Consider the following 18,457-nt stretch of genomic DNA (forward strand, 5'->3'; position numbering starts at 1 on the left):
TGCATTCAGTCCAAACAATTGGATTTGTGTTTATTTGTCTCCTTTGGGACATGTTGCGATTACCATTAGTATATCATACATATTATGTGCAAAAGAACCGTATTGACAAGGTCATCTTTTTTTGGTGTGTCATAGATAACTATTTAAACTTTCTGACACAGTTCAGTTGCATGTTTTTCCTTTCTCTCTGCTGGGATTATTTTTGTTTTGACATTAATTATTTTACTGGTTTCCTGTCCTCAATGATCCAGAACTGTTCACTGTGTCCTCAGGGAATGTTAAGTTGGGCTGAAATCTCCTGCCTTATCAAACCCTCCAGGTTGCAAACAGCAGGACATTGGAAACAGCAGCATTACCAAAAGCCCTTTCACATATGGACAAAACCTCAAGACTTGTTGGACACTGGAGCGATTATGTTCCTACTGCAACAATACCATAGACTATAAATGGTCCTTTGTGGCCTATTCTTTTCCTTGTCCTTTGTTGTGTGTGCCTTGTGGTTAGTGCGGTATCACAGGTCTTAGCCACGGGGGCCAGCAGCATTTTTGTGTGACTGCAGCAGGCCAGAAATTCACCATGTAAAATGACAAGTGTAGAAAATAATGGAGCCACCATCGCCAAATGACCCTTCCAAGATGCAGTCTTGATGTCTTTCTGGGGAAGAGGCGAGACAGAGCTAAGGACCTGACCTGGGATAGGAGCCACAAGACACACACACATTTATGCACAGGAACATATTATCAGAGTCATACACTATTTTTATTCTTTTGGCAAACATGAACAATTGGACAAAGCATTAATGTAAGCAATCTTCACAATAGCACTTGCTGGCTACAGCCAGTGTCTGGGAGCTGAGCATAATCTAATTTGGATGGGCAAACCCTTGTATGCCAAGGATTTCCATTGCAGCCAAAATGCCTTGGATTGCAATTTCCAAGACAGCAGTCGAAAAGGAGCAGAAAATTGCTTCCAGGGCTGCACACCAGACAAGATTATATTCAAAGTCTTTGTGAGGGCTTTGCCTGAAAAGAGCCCCGGCAACACACACACACACACACACACACACACACACACACACACACACACACACACACACACACACACACACACACACACACACACACACACACACACACACACACACACACACACACACACACACACACACACACACACACACACACACACACACACACACACACACACACACACACACACACACACACACACACACACACACACACACACACACACACACACACACACACACACACACACACACACACACACACACACACACACACACACACACACACACACACACACACACCTAAAGAAGGAACCAGTAGAACCACTATAACCAATTGGTTAGGAGTCTGGATTTTGTGAAGCGCCAGTGTAAGCTCCATTTGAATATTTACAGGCTGAGCTTTGGGACATGGGAAATGGACAATTGTAGTCATCAATACTGAGGAGGGGAGGTGTTGTAGGGCAGAAAAAGGGCAGTTCAATAGGTTAATACACTGGCCTTTCACCTTTTGATTCCAGTTAGGGACATGTCAGCAGAGGAATATATTTTATCTCACACAACCTCCAGGGCATCACATATGCAATGTCTAATGGAGATAAAGTAAGAGGAAATGAGGCATTAGCTTCGGAATTTGTCATATCTTATACCCCAGTTAAACTTATATTGTTTTGATATGAGAGAGGATATACTGTATGAACACATGGAGGGCGAACATGGGCAAAGGCAATTTATATCAGAACAATCAATTTGAAGGTGTTGTTTGCATTTTTCGATAAATTCTGATTTGTATCTGCTGCGAAAATGAATATTTATCAGCAGATAGTGCTAGGTAGCTGATCTAATGGCAGGATATATTCCAGTTGGTCATAAATGTTGATGACAAGACGATGGTTCTGAGTGAAAACGTACACAGATACAGATGCTTGATATTTATTCACCCGTGACCCGGAAAAACAGCGTGTCCAGTAATAGCCACAGTGCATAATAGAGGGAAACAATTCAAATGGTTACAAATGGATTCAGATGTACTGTATTTGACCTGTAGGCATACTGCTACATTCTAGGTAAAAGCCTCCGCTGGGTGAGGAGGAGATGGTAAATAATGGAACAAAGTAATTGCCCTCTGCAGACAATAATACCTTTAGATAAATATTTCAAAAAGGTAAATTGTAGAAAACGTTGTAAAAGGTTTTATTGTACTGATGGGATATAGTAAAAACAGGCAAATAAAAAGACTAGAAAGAAATCCGCTCCTGTAATGCATGAATATTTTACATGTCCTGAGGTTAAAGGCTTGTATACTGTAGAACAGAGCATCTGATCTACACCATGTTCTCCTAGGTCAATGGCCAGGGAGGGAGAAGGAACTAGAGTCACAGTGATAAAGGTTAGGGAGGAATGCATTGTACTGTTCAGACACACTTTTAATGAAAAGATGAATTGATCCATCCGTAAGCAGCACTTAGACCCACTCCTCTGGCCGGTCATTACAGTGGGATAAATCAATATTTAATATCCCCCTCTAACAGCCACGCTGGATGATCTTAACCTCTCCTTAATCCCATTTATGTTACCTTTCCATATTCTTCTCCATGTAAGCCCTCTTTATGATAAACTTCCAAACAAGAAACCGGGTGGGGGGGGGGAGCTATTAAAGGCCCACACCATATTTATGTCAGGTGAGGCGCTTTCTTGAAATATTAATATTCTGAAACTGACCAAAGTGAAAGCTTTTATCAGGGGCATTCAAACCTTTCTAGTTTGTAGGCTTGGATCAGCAAAAGACTCTCTCTCCTTCCCTCTCGTTTCACTGCTGAATTACAGCTTACTGTTCTTTATTGCAGCCGAAGGATGAAGATGATGGGGCAATTCTTTTAGCTGACTTGATAAAGCGTGCCTCTCATTTCACACCGTCCTAATAGGGCCAGTGTCACTGAAACTAAGAGGTGGCGATATCTCACTATGATTTGCACGAGCCGGAGAGTCAAGCAGGAGCTCGGTTAAGGTGTCATTCAGCAAGACAATAAATGATGTTGTAATGAAAACAGAGATATGTGTGGAAGCCTGAATAACTTAAGATGCATTTTTTCTCTTTAACATGTTCTATTTTGTAGCATTTTTGTTTGTATTTTAAATTATATAATACTATTGCTGTACTATATATATTTTTTTATAGTACTCCAATGTTTGGTCTTTTTATCCCTAATTCCAATTACCTTAAACTGCCACACACACACACACACACACACACACACACACACACACACACACACACACACACACACACACACACACACACACACACACACACACACACACACACACACACACACACACACACACACACACACACACACACACACACACACACACACACACACACACACACACACACACACACACACACACACACACACACACACACACACACACACACACACACACACACACACAATCTCTCTCTCTCTTTCCGTTTCTGTCTTGCTTTCTTAAAACACACTCTCCCTCTCCTCAGGTGGCAAACACGCACAAAAGGTAGTTTACAGGTGTGGAGTGACTGAGTATTTCAAGCAGAAGATCTCTTTCCAGAAAACAAGAGAAAAACTATTTTCCTCCTCTGTGATGATCGCTTTAAAATATGTTCAACGGACAACTCAAAAATGTAGAGAAAACAAAACTAAATCATATACAAAAGACTAAGTAAGCAGGGAGTAAAAAAAAAAGGTTAAGTTCTATCTACTAAGGACAATGTAGCTGTAGTTATGTGCTGCCTGTTGACAATTGCTCTTTACAGGCATTGTTCAGTTACTGCTTTCATGTCATGGCAGATTCTGCTGCCTGGCTGACCACAGGCTCACCATATTTAGGATGTAGGGAGGCAGCGGTACCCGCTCTAGTGTACTAAATAAAGATAAAAAGGCCTGTTTGCTTATAGGGTGACATTGTGACATTGCACATGTATGACTGTTCGTCAGCACAAAATGTGATAATGGATGATTATTGATTATTGTAAAGACCTCTCTTGTTTGAATTGGTGAGGGCTAAGTGAACTGCATCTCTGTCCTGGGCTGCACCAATTTATTTGCTTCACTTCAGTAAGAGCATAGTTGATTGCCACCTGCATAGACAGTGATCTCTTCCAAACACCAAATTAGAGGGAAATCAAAATAGATATTCATTGACTTTTTTACATATACATTGACCTAGTTGAGGCTGTTGGTTGAAAGTGTCAGGTGCTGAAATATTAATGAGCATCGCTCCCAGTTCCTGCCTGCTCCTCACAGCCAACTGGCAACATGGCATCAAGCTGAAGAGAGGAGGACAGCTTTTTTCTCTCCTTGATTGACTCATCGATTGAAGATATTTTTAAAGGGAATCCCTGGGAGTGTGTGCTCCTGGTACAAAGCAGCCCCATCCCGTGTCAGGGGACGGAGAGGGCTGCAAGTCTGCTTTAATTGGGCATAGACTTCAGAGTCTTCTTAACCCGCACCGGGCAGCGCCATGGCCTGTCACGGCCCTCACACCAACATCAGCAACGCAAGCCCTCTAAACACGCACACACAAATGCCATATTCATACTCATTTGACTTAACACACATGTAACCACTGAACTATGCCAGCTCTTATCAGTATGACCACCCTGGACAGGGATTAAATAAAAATGTTAGCCTTAAGAATTACTGCTATATCAAAATCATCATGTTCCACTTTCTTTATTAGTTTCTTTCCTCCACTACTCGCAAGGAGAGCAAAGCGCTCGTGGTAACTTCTCATCATTTTGTCTTGCTTTATAGAAAAAGCTTGCAATGAAGAAGGCCTGAATCAGGGGTAAAAAGAGATAGACTCTGATAGTAGTTCTAACCTTGTCAGCTCTGCAGTTGTTGAGGCCCACGGAGTTGAGTGCGGACAGCTTTGCTTCCATGCCCTGCTGGTGAATCTGCAGCTGTTCCCTCTGGATCTGCTCCCTCATTTTGCGAGCCTCCTGTATGGCCTTCATCACTGTGTCCTGGTCCCCGAACAGCGCGGTGGAGTTTAGGCTGGACAGAATATCTACACACACACACACACACACACACACACACACACACACACACACACACACACACACACACACACACACACACACACACACACACACACACACACACACACACACACACACACACACACACACACACACACACACACACACACACACACACACACACACACACACACACACACACACACACACACACACACACACACACACACACACACACACACACACACACACACACAGCAGAGTGAGTGCACTGGAACACACACTTCCCAAAAGAGAGAAAACAACCCGGCATCTTGACAGTGAGATATGAAGTCCCTAAACCTTTCAATGTGGTCTCCCTGGATGTGAGTGATAGAGTAAATATGCATGTGTGGGATCTTGTTTGTGAGGTAAAGGTCTTACCAAGAGATGATGCACGGCCCAGGCCTCCAAGTGGGCTGGGAATGCCACCCTTGCCGAGGAGACTGTTGGGGCTGCTTTTACTGCCGAGGAACATGTTTTGTGTCGGCGATGTGGGGCATTTCACCAGGTCTGTCATCTTTGGCCGAGCAGACAGGTTGAGCGGCTGTGATCCCTCCTCCTACGGCAGCAGAGATAGGTATATGAGAGAAGACAGATGCGAGTAGGTGCCCCCACCCCCTCCATATTTGGAGGAGCTCTGGATTCCCAGACACACAGTTCTCCTCTGTTCTTGGTTAATTATAGTATCCCTATCTTGACCCACACCTCCTCCCTGGTTCTTCCTTCTCCCTTTTTTCCTTTCCTCTACTCATCCATCCTTCCTTAGGAGCTGTGCCATTGCGATCTTCTTCACAGTTGCCCAGCGCCTTTGTTCACACTAATTAAAGCAGATTCTGTCTCTCTGTACGTCTTCATCTGTTCTCCCTCTCCTCCTCCCTGCTCTCTGTCTGCACTCTTGTTCGAAGAATAAATAATGACCAGATAACGGCGGTGCCAATGATCAAAGACAGCTGTTCTATTCATCAGATGTCGACTTACATTATCTACTTCATTAACTTGTTTTTTGTAATTTCACTCTTCGTTTGTTCATACTTGGTTTTATCATATGTTTTGATATGCCTATTTATAAAAACATATATTATGTAATTTGGGAAGAAACTCAATGGTTTGACTTTAACTATACAACACACCAAATTCCAAATGCACAGTGTATTTGGATACAATAAATGCTGAATAATTCTGAATAGACACAACTCAAATATTCTTCTCCCAGAAAAGAAATGTCACTTAGCACAGAAAAAATCGCTCCATGTACAGCATCTTTTAAATCAGATTAGGGCTCATGCTGTCGTTAAGTCTTTTTCAAAGCCCAAGTGTCTCCTTGTCCAAACATATGGCTCAAGCATAGACTGCCCTAAGGCCTTGTTATTGCTGTGCCAATAACAGTTTGTCATGCAGTCGAGCTGAAAGTAGACAAACACAACTTAAGGCATTCTAATTTCATTGGACTGTTGCACAGGCTTTTCATTCATGAATAATTCATTTTATTAGATTTTGTGATATTTGGCAGTATTTATAATATTTTGACTAGAATGAGTCTAGAATATGTGCATACCCGGCATTTCTCATATCGTAAAAGTAGATAGTTGTATTTATTTGATGAAATTACAATTGTTGAGTCAGTTTAATGGCATTCCTTCAATTGAAATCCCAAGAGGCAGTAGACCTGAAGGATGTGTGTGCATATGAAGAAAAAGCCAGAATGCTTTCCTACCATTTCAAGACATGATTAATAGTCTTTCTCCATTGTGATATTATTACCCTAAACTACTCCAAATGGGCGTATGTTTCCGATTATGGCCTCAGTGAGTGGGAATGATGTACATGGCGCTTTATGCTGCATAGAGGTTGATTGGAGCCGTGCCATACAGCAGCAGAAAACACATCCAGCATTTGGTTTGTTCATAAGGCAAACATAGACGTCTATTCTACTTTTTGATTTACTTTTGGAAGCATTAGTATAGCCCAGTTTTATTTAATTTTGCTTTGAAAAAAAGGCGATGAAAAAAATAAATGCAGAAAATAAACGTAGAAACCATGTGTTCCACAAATTACTGGCTTTGAGCAGCCATAGCCATAGCAACTATGTCCACAGGCTTTTGGTTAAGAGAGAGAGCCTTGTTAAAGCCTCACAGATTGATGGGCTGTTAGAGGCTGGGCTCAGCACCGGCCGGCTGCAACTCTGAAGTAGTGAACTGTGTTTTTATTCAGAGAACCCCAACTAGGCTAGGATCAGTCAAGTGCCACTCAAGGCCTACGCTGATGGGTGGGCAGGTTGAAGGATGTTGAGGGTTGTACCTTGATGTGAGTGATGGGGCTGGAGGAACTCTTGTCATTCTTCAGAGAAGAGGGAGAAATGGGCCCACTCGCATTGAAGGACTGGGGTAGTGGAGGCAACTTGGCTCCGGGAGAGACTTGCATGCTGGCAAGCTGGGCGGCATACAGTTGCTGTTGGGAGGTAGAGAAACCAGTTAGCATCCAAATCCAGTAAACATTCAAAGTTTTATATTCTGTTTTTTCTCCTCCCTTGGACTCTCTCTACTTCTGTGTCTGCCTTTATATCTCCCCCCTTTCTCTCTTTTACGTCTTTCCTCTCTTTCCATGAGGCTGGCATAGAACGTCCATCAAAGGTCTTAACTGTATTTCAAAGGCAGAACCCAGAGAGAGACAGCAGTCTTAAAAACCACACAGAGATGGCTTTCATTCAAAATACTTGGAGCCCCTATTTTCCACTCATCACAGAGAAAAGTTTTCAGAGTGGATGCAAGTGTGTTAGCAAAGATCTCTAATTTCTCTAGGTCTACACAGCTTCCCATTGAAGTCGCTGGCCTGGGATTCGTCTCCACACAGCCATGTGAGACAGTCCCATAATGTTTGAAACCCAAGCTCGGTTGGACTGCCATCACAGAACATGGTGAAGACAAGAATTATTAAGGCTTAGAAACCTGCACAAAGAACACTGATGTAATCACTGTTATTTTCCTTGGCATTAAATCAGTAAGATGTCCAACTGTTGGTGACATTACCACACAAGAGGGAGGTTAAAATGACTGGCGCAGCACTAAAAAACTGTTAGGCCTGTTACAGGGTTGAACTCAAGAAAGCTATGTTTACAATTCCACCACTCAAGAGGTTAATATAAGGGGTTTTGACGTTTTTAAAAAAAATCTGGTGAGCCACAGATTGAAAATTGTCTGTTGAATTATATTTTTGACATAGTATTTCAAACTTTATCCTGAATAAATGTACAGGTTTATGTCTTGACCTTAAATTGTGTGCCGTTTTTAATATTATTAAAATCGAAACAAAGAAAATACCAGACTGATTTGATGATTATTTGTGTGCTCGTTTTTCTGTTCCAACAGAGCCCAGTACTCCCCTACTGCTGACACTTCTTTCCGCTCCAGGCCTGTATTGATTTGCCACCAGGTAAGTGATGAAATTGGCTTTTGTCTCCTGCTGCAAATAGCAGGGGTCTGTCAAATAGAGCTACTGTCTAAGAAAGAGTGTTACTCCATGTAGCCTTAAACCTCACCCCATCAGACAGATAGCACCCTACTGGCCTGCTCTCTACACACAAAGTAAGCCTTATGGTTTGTTGGTTCATTCAGTCAAATGGTGCTGTCAGGTAGAGTCTAATTTATATTCCGTTGGCCAATCAGCACAACCTGTCTCATTTCCTGGTTCCACTGGGTGCATAAGACTGCATTTGTGTAGATGGGAAAAAGGGACCTGGCCCAGCTGGCCTCACCTTTGACGGTGTAGATGGGGACTAAAGCCAAACAAAGCACTTTATGTCTGTGCACATATCTCCAGTTATAAACACATATGTGCTCCTGTAAGAAACTTTATCGCTGCCACATAAGCGGCAGTACAAAAGGTCCATTCTTCTCTGGGACCAGGGGATAACAACAGCACATGGGCAGCGGAAATGACAGACTGATTATGTTCCTACAATGATAGCACTGCCCCCACCTCCTTCACAAACAGCCTTTTGTCTCCAAATGGACACAGGAGCAGACCAAACTCTATTTTCTTCTCATCTGAGCTAGACTTAGTTAATGTCAGTGGTGAAGGCACTCTGTGTGTGTGGGGGGAGGCTGGTTTTAGGAGAAAGGGAGAGAGTGACAGAGGGAGTGAGACAGAGGAGTCTCCATTCACTGGCTGTCACTCCAGGCTAGTCTCAGTGAAGAAGCGGAAGCTGAGTCTGTTGGACAGATGTTTGCTAACAGGCCTGTCGAGGAGCATGCCCCTGACCTTGAGTGGGAAGAACTTTATTGTCCCGGAAAAAGAGCATAATTAGACTTTGCTTCAAATTAGACGCAGTCAGGGTGCCCCTTTTCAGCACTGATTAGCAGGTCAGTGCCATGGGGTGAGAAGCAATGGTTATCCTTGTAAAAAGAAACACTCTGCCTCAAAAAGCCAAAGAACAATAAATACAATCAGGGGGAAAGACAGATGAAAAGTGTTTTAACCCACCATATACTGCTCAAGGACATATGTGAATTACCTCAGTGTTCAATGTGTGGAGTGTGGAGGTATTTCCTATGGCATTACAGTATGTAATATATAATATATATATATAAATTGTACATTGACAGTGAATAACAAAATGTTTGTTTGACACTACATAAGTGAGTTGGAAGCAACAACGTTACAAAGTAAAGGAAGGTGTCAATGTCAAGGCTTAGGATCATGCGTCCTGCCAAGGCCGGTCTCCCTAAGCAGAAGACATCTGCCCGCTTCCCCCAATTGAATCTCTTATATCTAGTAACCCCTTCTTCGTATCTACTTGCCAGGTGGTGGCAGCAAAAGGTTTACGCTATTTAGGGTCAAGCTGAAAGTCGAGGCTCCTACTCTGGGGTGTTGGAGGAGTAGGCAAAAGCCTGACTCGAGCATAGGACTCTTCCGTTTCCTTTTTTTCCCTTTACAGTGTTAACACAAGTTATTTTGCGCTATTTGATCAGGGAACCAAATACATCTTTCAAGACACAAGTAAAACTCCTGAAAATGTAAAGCCATAGAGCTGCAACCTAAGGTATAGCTTATACTATATTAAGAATTGGCAAAAAGCAATATTAAAAAAACTAATGTTAAAAAATCTGGCAAACAAGAAATATTCACTTATTATAAAAGGTTTCTCTTAGCTTAAAGGCAGTACAAACTTTTCCATGATTAAAAGTGTGTAACTAGTTTTACAATTCACTATGTGCTACTTTTTGTGTTTTGAAAGGTTTAGGTTTCCTAAAAACACTATTACACACATAAATAAGGAGATGCACAAACACAAAATCTAAGGTCTTCCTTCTGACCCCATCATTCCCTGTTTCCCAGTGGACGAAGCAGACCTCAGCAAGCATGGATTCAAAGTGAGTGCAGCACGCCCAAGGTCAGCCCGTTAGCCTCTGTTAATTAAAAACAAGCCCTCTCGAGGAAGCAGAGGTTAAACGGAGATGTTCACTTTTCTGCTTGCAACATTAAACTGAGATTACACACTCTGCTGATGTTAAGACAGGCAGCCTATAAAAAAAGGGAAACAAATTGCCTTAAACAACTATTTCCATGAAAAGTACAGATGAACCAACTCTGAATTTTACATAAGGTGAGTGTTGACTGAATACTGCCCTACTCTTTGTGTCTGGGTTTGTCCGTCAGTCAATGTCTCATTCACCTCTGCCTGGCCTGGGCGCAAAGCACTGGGCTGGATATGAGTGCACTAACTGTGCTTCAATGCACCACACCATTTAAAAGGCAGCACAGCGCCAGCCCCGTTTGCCACAAGGCTTGTACAGGCTCATTGCCCAGGGCTCACGGGCAGGCTGACCCAGGCTGGGCCCAGATGTCAGGAGTGGAGGAAGGCGTCCTGGTGCACTGTGCCGATGCTTTCCAGTATGGCCTAACATCTGTCTCATCTGCTGGCGCCCAACCTGCTCTGCCCTTACCCCTCCGCTTGCCTTTTCTCTATTTCTCGATCTTATATCAACAGTATATATATGTTGAAGTCCTTCTCTCTATCTCACACACACACAATATACAGCCCGTCTTCTGTTAGTGTGTGTGTATGTTCTCCAGGCCCAGGGGCCCAAGAGCCAGCCCTCCCATTCAGTGCAGCTCACTGCATTATCCACTCTATCTGTCCATCTGTCCCTCTGTTCACCACTGCCTCCATCCAGCTGCTCACATAGCCGTCCTATTAGCCAGCCTTCCACACACGGCTAGCATTGCTGCACTGCTTTGGGTTACCTTCAAAGACCGAGCTCCTCTGCTCATAAACACAGAAACAGCTGCTCTCTACAGTATGTCTGTTCTCTCTTTCTCCCCTCCTCCTCTCCCCCTCTCCCTCTTTCAAAGTCAAAAGTGCTTCACTTGTTAATGATGGAAGCTGTTTCTTCACATCTGTACTACACAGGCATTTACATCCAGACAAAAGATAATGTGCGGTTTGCTGCTCTCCCACTTTCTTCCTGTTTGTCCCTGACTGTGTAACACTCTTTCTTATCACTGTAGTCGTCTAAGGCTGAGTACTCCTTCAGATGTGTCTGCTTGAAATCTGGTCGCTGAGCATGTAGACTGCTTTTCATCTTTACAGTGGGAGCATGAGCCGAGGCTGGGACCAGGTTTATCGTGGGCCTAGAGAGATGCCATGGCAAATACGGCGGATGGTAATTGCGAAGTCTTAACTCAAGCAGCTAGACCTCCAGTGCTGTAAAGCCTAAAGAAGTTATGGGCTTTGACACTTCAGGGAAAGAAAAAAGCAACACGCAGACAGGATGAGCAAACGAAAAAGAAACACACAAACTAAGAAACTTATAAATGGTTCAGAATGTCGATGGGAAATGGGAAAAGCAAGACATTGAGACAGAGACAGCAAGAGATAGAAAAAGGAGCTCTGACTGAGTGAAAGCAGAAGCTTTCTATTTATTTGGTCCTAACAGTGATACTGCATACGAGGAACCCAGATGTTCTGTTTTATCCAATAATACATTCCTTAAAATGGCTTGAACCCCAAATTCTGTTTCCGATGATTAAAATAACAAGGACTTTCTCACAAAGTCCTCCTTCTGTTTACTGGCTCCGCAAAAAGGCAAGCGATATATACAGTTTGTTAACACGAAAACAGCGATAAAGTGCCATCCCAAATAGAAACACCTTTTGTAGAATTAGGGAAATGCCCTTCTTGTGTCTACACTCAATTGAATATAGTGGGTGTCCGGACAGATTGGGGTACAATCTGAGCACAATTTCCTCAGTTAGGTGAGAGGTGTCAGTTGTAATCATGGAAGGATAGGCAGGGATGGAGCCATTGTTTCCTGCTGGTCCTCAGCTCATCCCAGCTCTGTGTGGGCACTAATGAAGAGGGGCATGTCGCGCTGGGATAGTTTACCCGCCTCCTCTCCTGTGAGTTGAGGACGAGAGCCAATCTGTCAGGAAAACATTGAGTGAAATTGCCCAGTGGTACAGCAATGCCTAGTGACAGCCACTTGCAGTCTGCCAGCCGACAGAGTGATGCTACCACCTCGTATTGACAAGAAAATTACAGTCTCCAACACTCAAACGCATCCTCCAAGATTCATTTACATCTATCAGCTCTAAGCCTTTGTTACCTTGTTGAGTTTTCTTCTCTTAGGAGAGAAAGGGCGGGGATGGGGGGGGGGGGGATCCCAGACTGTTATGACAGAGGAGATTGTGAAGAGGCTACGTGTCCAACATTAAGACTGACGGAGCGGCTAGCCTCCCTGACTGGATGGCTGATCACATTACCTCTCCAGCATTGTGGAAATTAATTCTTCCAATGAGATATTTTTTAAGGTTCATATATTGCACAATCTAAACTGAGTAAATTGGTGAAAATTATACCTTGCCACGCAGCTGACAGGAAGAGATATTGTAATTGGGGGGGGCAGCATTTCCAGCCATATGTGTGGGGGATTGTGTGTGTGTCTGTGGTGAAGAATATGGTTGGAAGTAAAACTAGAAAAGTTCAGGACGGTGTTAAGGGAGAATTATACTTGATGTTGCATGTAGCATGAACTCAATAGTAAGTATTATGCGTGGTTCGCTGAAATATTTCAATTTTCGTGAAATTTTAATTACAAGTTGCATCATTATAACACTGGGCATAATGTGTTCATTTCAAAGTAGTCATCACATTTTTTCTTTTACAGGAGCCCTAGAGTGCATAAAGTGCTGTCACAGGTACTTTCAACAAAAATAAAAGTTTTGTCATGATTTTGTTTTGTAAGAAGTCCTTTTTTCTGCTTCCTTGCTTTGATTTTCTCTCTCTCTCTCTCTCTCTCTCTCTCTCTCTCTCTCACACACATATTGGAGTATACCTTTCAATAGTTTAATTTTGAAGGAGGGCACTGGTGCTATTATTGCTCTAAAGGGGAGGAGACACCTAACTTAATTCCATGTCTGGCTTGATATGATGTTTTTAATCAGAGCAGGCTCCCAGTGCTTTGTAGAGGAAGTGGTGGCAGTCACATGGTTTGTTGATCCCAGCTATGTAGAAAAGGGCATGTTTGACTTGCCTTGCTGTTTTAAGGGGAGTCTCTATGCAGGGTAAATAGCAGCCAGCAGACTGAATATGTGACAGGCTGACAGACTTCAATTAATGGAAAATGCACCTCTTTTTGTTTACTGTGTTCTGTAAAGGTCGGCCAAGTCATGGTCTTGGAGGCACTGTTTTTGCCCATTCCCAGGGTTAGATACATAATCAGAATTAATCACTCTAGACCCGTCTCCCCTCCTCACCCCAACCTTCAGATATATGACTGTCTCATCTGACCTCATACACCAATATAAATAGACTCTGCATGCCTGTCTGAACTACCGCTCCTTTCCAACAGACATCCCCATGATACACAAACTAAGCGACACATATACACCCCAGAAAATATTCACATACACTGCCTTCACCTTTTGCTCTTACAGGACACACATTTTAACATGAGCAGACATACTTAACACCTTGCATGTTTCTAATCACTCCTCTCATGGCTGCATAATGACGCACAGCTCTTCAGAGCCAGCTGCGAGCATTGTTCCAACTTGCCAAGGCTCGTTAACACTGACAGTGGTAGGCTCAGAAGGACAAATGCCACATATATCAGTATGCAACACGTTTCACCCTCAGTCTTGAACTTTCGTGTTTAATCTTGACATCTTTATATCTGATGTTGAGCATCACATGTTGCAGCTTTCAATAACTCTTCCCCCATGTTGACAAAGCAGCATTGGCCACTTAACCACATGTCAGGAGAGATGCTTTTTAATCTTTTGTTTCCAAAGAACTGATTTATGATTCCAAATAGATTTAAGATCTACTTTACTGAGAATTGCAATGCAAACTGCTAATTAAGAGAAGCAACAAGCAGCTGTGTTGCTACAGTACTTGTATGATTTTTTAATGTAAATAAAAGTCAGTAAAAAGTTAGCAAGGGTTATGCACCAGGCTAAAAGAAGCCCTTGTAACAGTAGTATTTATGATATTTAAAATGTGAAGGGCAGAACGGAGACAATTATCTGTAATAAACATTATAGCCTAAGGTACTGTAAGGCCTGACCTGGGTTCATCTTTTTTTAATTGATGTGTGAGAAAAGTCCTGGAGGAGCCTGTAGGGCTTGGAGCCTATCCCAACATGTTATGTGTCTGAGAACCCCTACACAGCCTCACTTTTTGTAACGTATCATGAGAACATATTTAGGTTACCCATATTTTTTGTCTTTTCTTTCTTCTTATTTATCGTGTCTCAGGGATGAAGAAAAATCCTAAATAAAAAAAAATTAAAAGGAGATTCTTTGCTTACACAGTCAATTGTCTCCTGATGAATTTACTGGCAGGTGATTAAGGCAACCAAAGTGATTCTCATTCCCTCTAATAACTATTATCTACCTAACTCCTCTATCTGGCAGAGCTAGTGGGATAAATCTTCTATAAAACGGGATAAATTACATATGTAAGGTGATAAGCGTGTGTGAGCTCGGGGCCTCAAGGATTATTTAGTGTGCAGCTCATTACTTAGCGTACAGCTGCTTAGCCATCCTTTATACCCTGGGCTTGGCGGGCGTCCCTAGCATTCTTTGTCATAGTACTGTACATACCTGAAGCTGGAGGGGGCTGAGTCCTGACGCGGCTGCAGCTGCCATTGTGGATGGAATGAACTGCACCGGGTAGTTATCACCTGTCAGAGAGAGAGAGAGAGAGAAAGACAACAATGCTTACAGGTTCAGACAATGAGCCGGCCCATAGCTACCAGGCAAGTGCCAACACGGATCCTGGGCCCTTCACTTTGCCACGGCAATGTGGCACATTGCAACGAGCCCTCGGCTTCAAGCCCAAACATCTGCATTAACAAAAGGGTAAGCTATTTTGACTGGAGCGGGATTACTTAGGAACGTTCCACACCATTCCCTCCTTCCTCCACCTGCACAAAACGTATCCAGAAAATAACTACTTCATAGTTTAACAAGTTAGGTGTTCTTTTTAGGTTTATGAGTGCATGTGTCTGTGTTCATAATAAATGTTAAATATGTCCTGTGGTGTTAAATTAGCGATTATGTAAAAGGATCAGCATGTTCTTTCAGGCAGTTCGTACAGCTGTAGACTTGTCTGGCTATTGTTCAACACTACATTGTTTGTTTCTGAGTGTTAGCTTTGGCAGCAAAGGGAAAGCACTTGTACTGTATGAGAACTCGTTAGAACAAGTGTGTAGTCACAATAACAGGGTTAAACAAAACTGCTAACATTCTTATCTCGCATATCGCTGTGACCAAGCAAGGAAGAATGGGTGTCCAAATCAGCGCTATTCATTTTTTATCCACTACCGTTGGCCTGCCATCAGCACGTTTGTCAGACATGGATATAAGAACGGCTGCTGTATGAGTGATACCCATTGGGGTACCAGACGCTTTTACACACTCGCCATAGTGTGTTTAGACGGACAGAACAGCCCCAGTGAGACAGTGCAGCTCAGCGTTTATAGGGGGGAGGTTGGTTTGAAGCATGTGTCTGGAGGAGGGGAGGTGGGGTGCACAGTGGGAGTGGGGAGGGGTAGTTGGCCTTCGCTCAGACCCCACTTCTGCCTGTCACTTCTTCTCACAAACATATGGAGCCATTAAGCCACAGACAAGGTAAATGTATATACCTTCTCTTTCACTTCGCCCTCGCCCGCTCGCCTCACTTTGCAATCTTGTACAGCACAGCACAATGTGATACAAGCCATGGAAATTCAATCCCCATTTAGTGGCAAATAAAAATCACACAGCAGAAGTGGTTTCAAATAGTGCTGGGTTGGATGTGAAGGAGCGCACTGTGGTTATTTCTACACCTCTTTTTTGGTATCGCTTTCTGTCTGTCTCCCTCTCTCTATGCTGTCTATGACGCAGGCTTTGCAAATAACAAATGGCTGGATGTCTTTAGATGTCATGTGAAACCTGGGGAGGGTTATGTGCTAAGTGAGCACACCACCGCCACCGGGGGGTCTCGGGCTCCAACGTATGGGTCTAGGCTGTACACAGTCGAGGCACCAGTCTCCATCCGAATGGGCGCTGTGCCAGGTTAACGTCACTGGTGAAAGGGCATTGCTTTTAAAACTGTGTTTTTTATTTAACTGGCAATGGCTGGTCCCATGCCCAGAGCCTGGACTCTGAATGCTAAGAGTGGGGGTGGGGCTGGGGGCAATGCAGGTGACGCCATGGTCACGACAGTCTATATTTCCCTGCTCATGTGGTGCCATGAAATATAAGTCATAGATCTGCCGAGGGATGACAGATGTAGTTGAGACCTTTCCTAGAACAGATCAAATGATGATGAATGAAGTACATGGCGACAACCCTCAAACTTGATCTTCTTTTCTAAATTCTACGTTATTACTGGCTAACAGGAAAATAAGAATATAGATAATTAATCTGATATTGGTACGAATTCAAGTTTAACTGATGAGGATTCTGCTTTTTAAGTTACATTATGTTAAGATATCTTGTATAAAAATGTGGTCAAAAAATAAAATATTTAAGATGAAATGTGGAAACAGTTAACAGTCAACAGGCGATGGGGTCATTCTGCAGGTCCATTAGAGGCACATCAGACTGAATGTTGCCATCTCTGTGTAAACAGTGCGAACAGACAGGAAAGTCTATTTGTTTAAAAGATGAGTTGATATTTCTGCAACTGTGCTTGTCTACCATGCACCACCAGGCCATTGAGCACAGCCAGTACAGGAGGTGATGACCTATCACTATGGTGCTAAAATGACTCGGTTGCCATGTGAGCACCACAGGGCTGGGGGTCATAAGCAGTGGTCCCTGGGAGCTTTCTCATAATGATAACATCAGATTAGTGTGCCTTAGTCTTGGAAATGAATGCTTGGCCACTCACTTCATGGGGAAAGGACACGGCAGCATCCTGTATACTCTGCAGGTGGTGGTGATAACATTGTACTCTCTGGATATATTGTGTTGGATGGGGAGGAATAATAGATTTTTTGAAATACCTCTCCTGACTACACGAGTCATTCTCAGACCCCCTTTGCTTTGCCTTCATGAACTCATGAATTATGCAGGAACTATACACATGACGACCCCTGACCATAATTCCATAATAGCTCCTGTTATTTGAACTAAAACATTTTCCGTGTCAAACCTATTGCAGAAAGCACCATGGTAAAAGACTCCCCCTCAGGCACTTTGTTTAAGCTGTCATGGCTCCATAGTTCCAAAATAGCTGACTTTTTTTTTTCATCCTGTGGTTTTATAGTTAATTCATTAACTGCACTACCACACCTTTTAATGTTCTGCTGCGAACATGCTGACTTCCAAGTGTTTATTTTTCCATTTTCAGTGCTGTTCCTTGTTCTGGTGCTGCTTTATAACAGGTAAGAGGACTTTCTTTTTTCAAGCTCCCTCATAAATCCTGTTCTCTTTTAAATTGATGTGTCATCAACATAACACTGTCTCCTTTTATTTGCATGCCCTGGCGTCATTTATATATTTTTAAAACAAATTCAGTTTGATCAATATGATTAAATAACTACGGTAATAGAGTAGATTCTGGAACCGAGTAAGCCATGAGAGGTTAAACACTAAGACTTTGAAGCAATTTAGACCATAGATTATTTTAGTTTTACTTATCACAAGGATATAAGGGTGTACAAACTTGCTGCTTTGGCATGGCATCAATCAACCTTTCTCATTAACCTTTTTTTATTTGTTGTGAATACTGTGGAAGGCATATATTTTACTTAACTCAAAAGACAAAGGGAAAGAAAGAGGCATGCTGTTACATGCAAGGAAAACAGTTAGACGTGCATACAGAAAAACCTGTTCTTTAAATCAAACCAAAGCTATCCTTAACCTTCTAA

The 18,457-nt window shown here is 42.8% G+C and overlaps 1 protein-coding gene across 10 annotated transcripts in view; it reads right to left on the minus strand.

Annotated features, from left to right (window-relative positions):
- sox6 (SRY-box transcription factor 6) overlaps positions 1-18,457 on the minus strand; it is a 132,199-nt gene that overhangs the window by 22,445 nt on the left and 91,297 nt on the right. For all 10 annotated transcript variants that reach the window (XM_079663481.1, XM_079663485.1, XM_079663486.1 and 7 more), the window contains 4 exons: positions 15,201-15,280; positions 7,395-7,544; positions 5,478-5,655; positions 4,893-5,080 (listed from right to left, as the gene is read on the minus strand). In XM_079663481.1, the coding sequence (XP_079519607.1) occupies positions 4,893-5,080; positions 5,478-5,655; positions 7,395-7,544; positions 15,201-15,280 (596 nt within the window). The remainder of the gene's footprint in view (positions 1-4,892; positions 5,081-5,477; positions 5,656-7,394; positions 7,545-15,200; positions 15,281-18,457) is intronic.

This window comes from Notothenia rossii (genome assembly GCF_949606895.1).
Source record: "Notothenia rossii genome assembly, chromosome: 2".
NCBI lineage: Eukaryota > Metazoa > Chordata > Actinopteri > Perciformes > Nototheniidae > Notothenia > Notothenia rossii.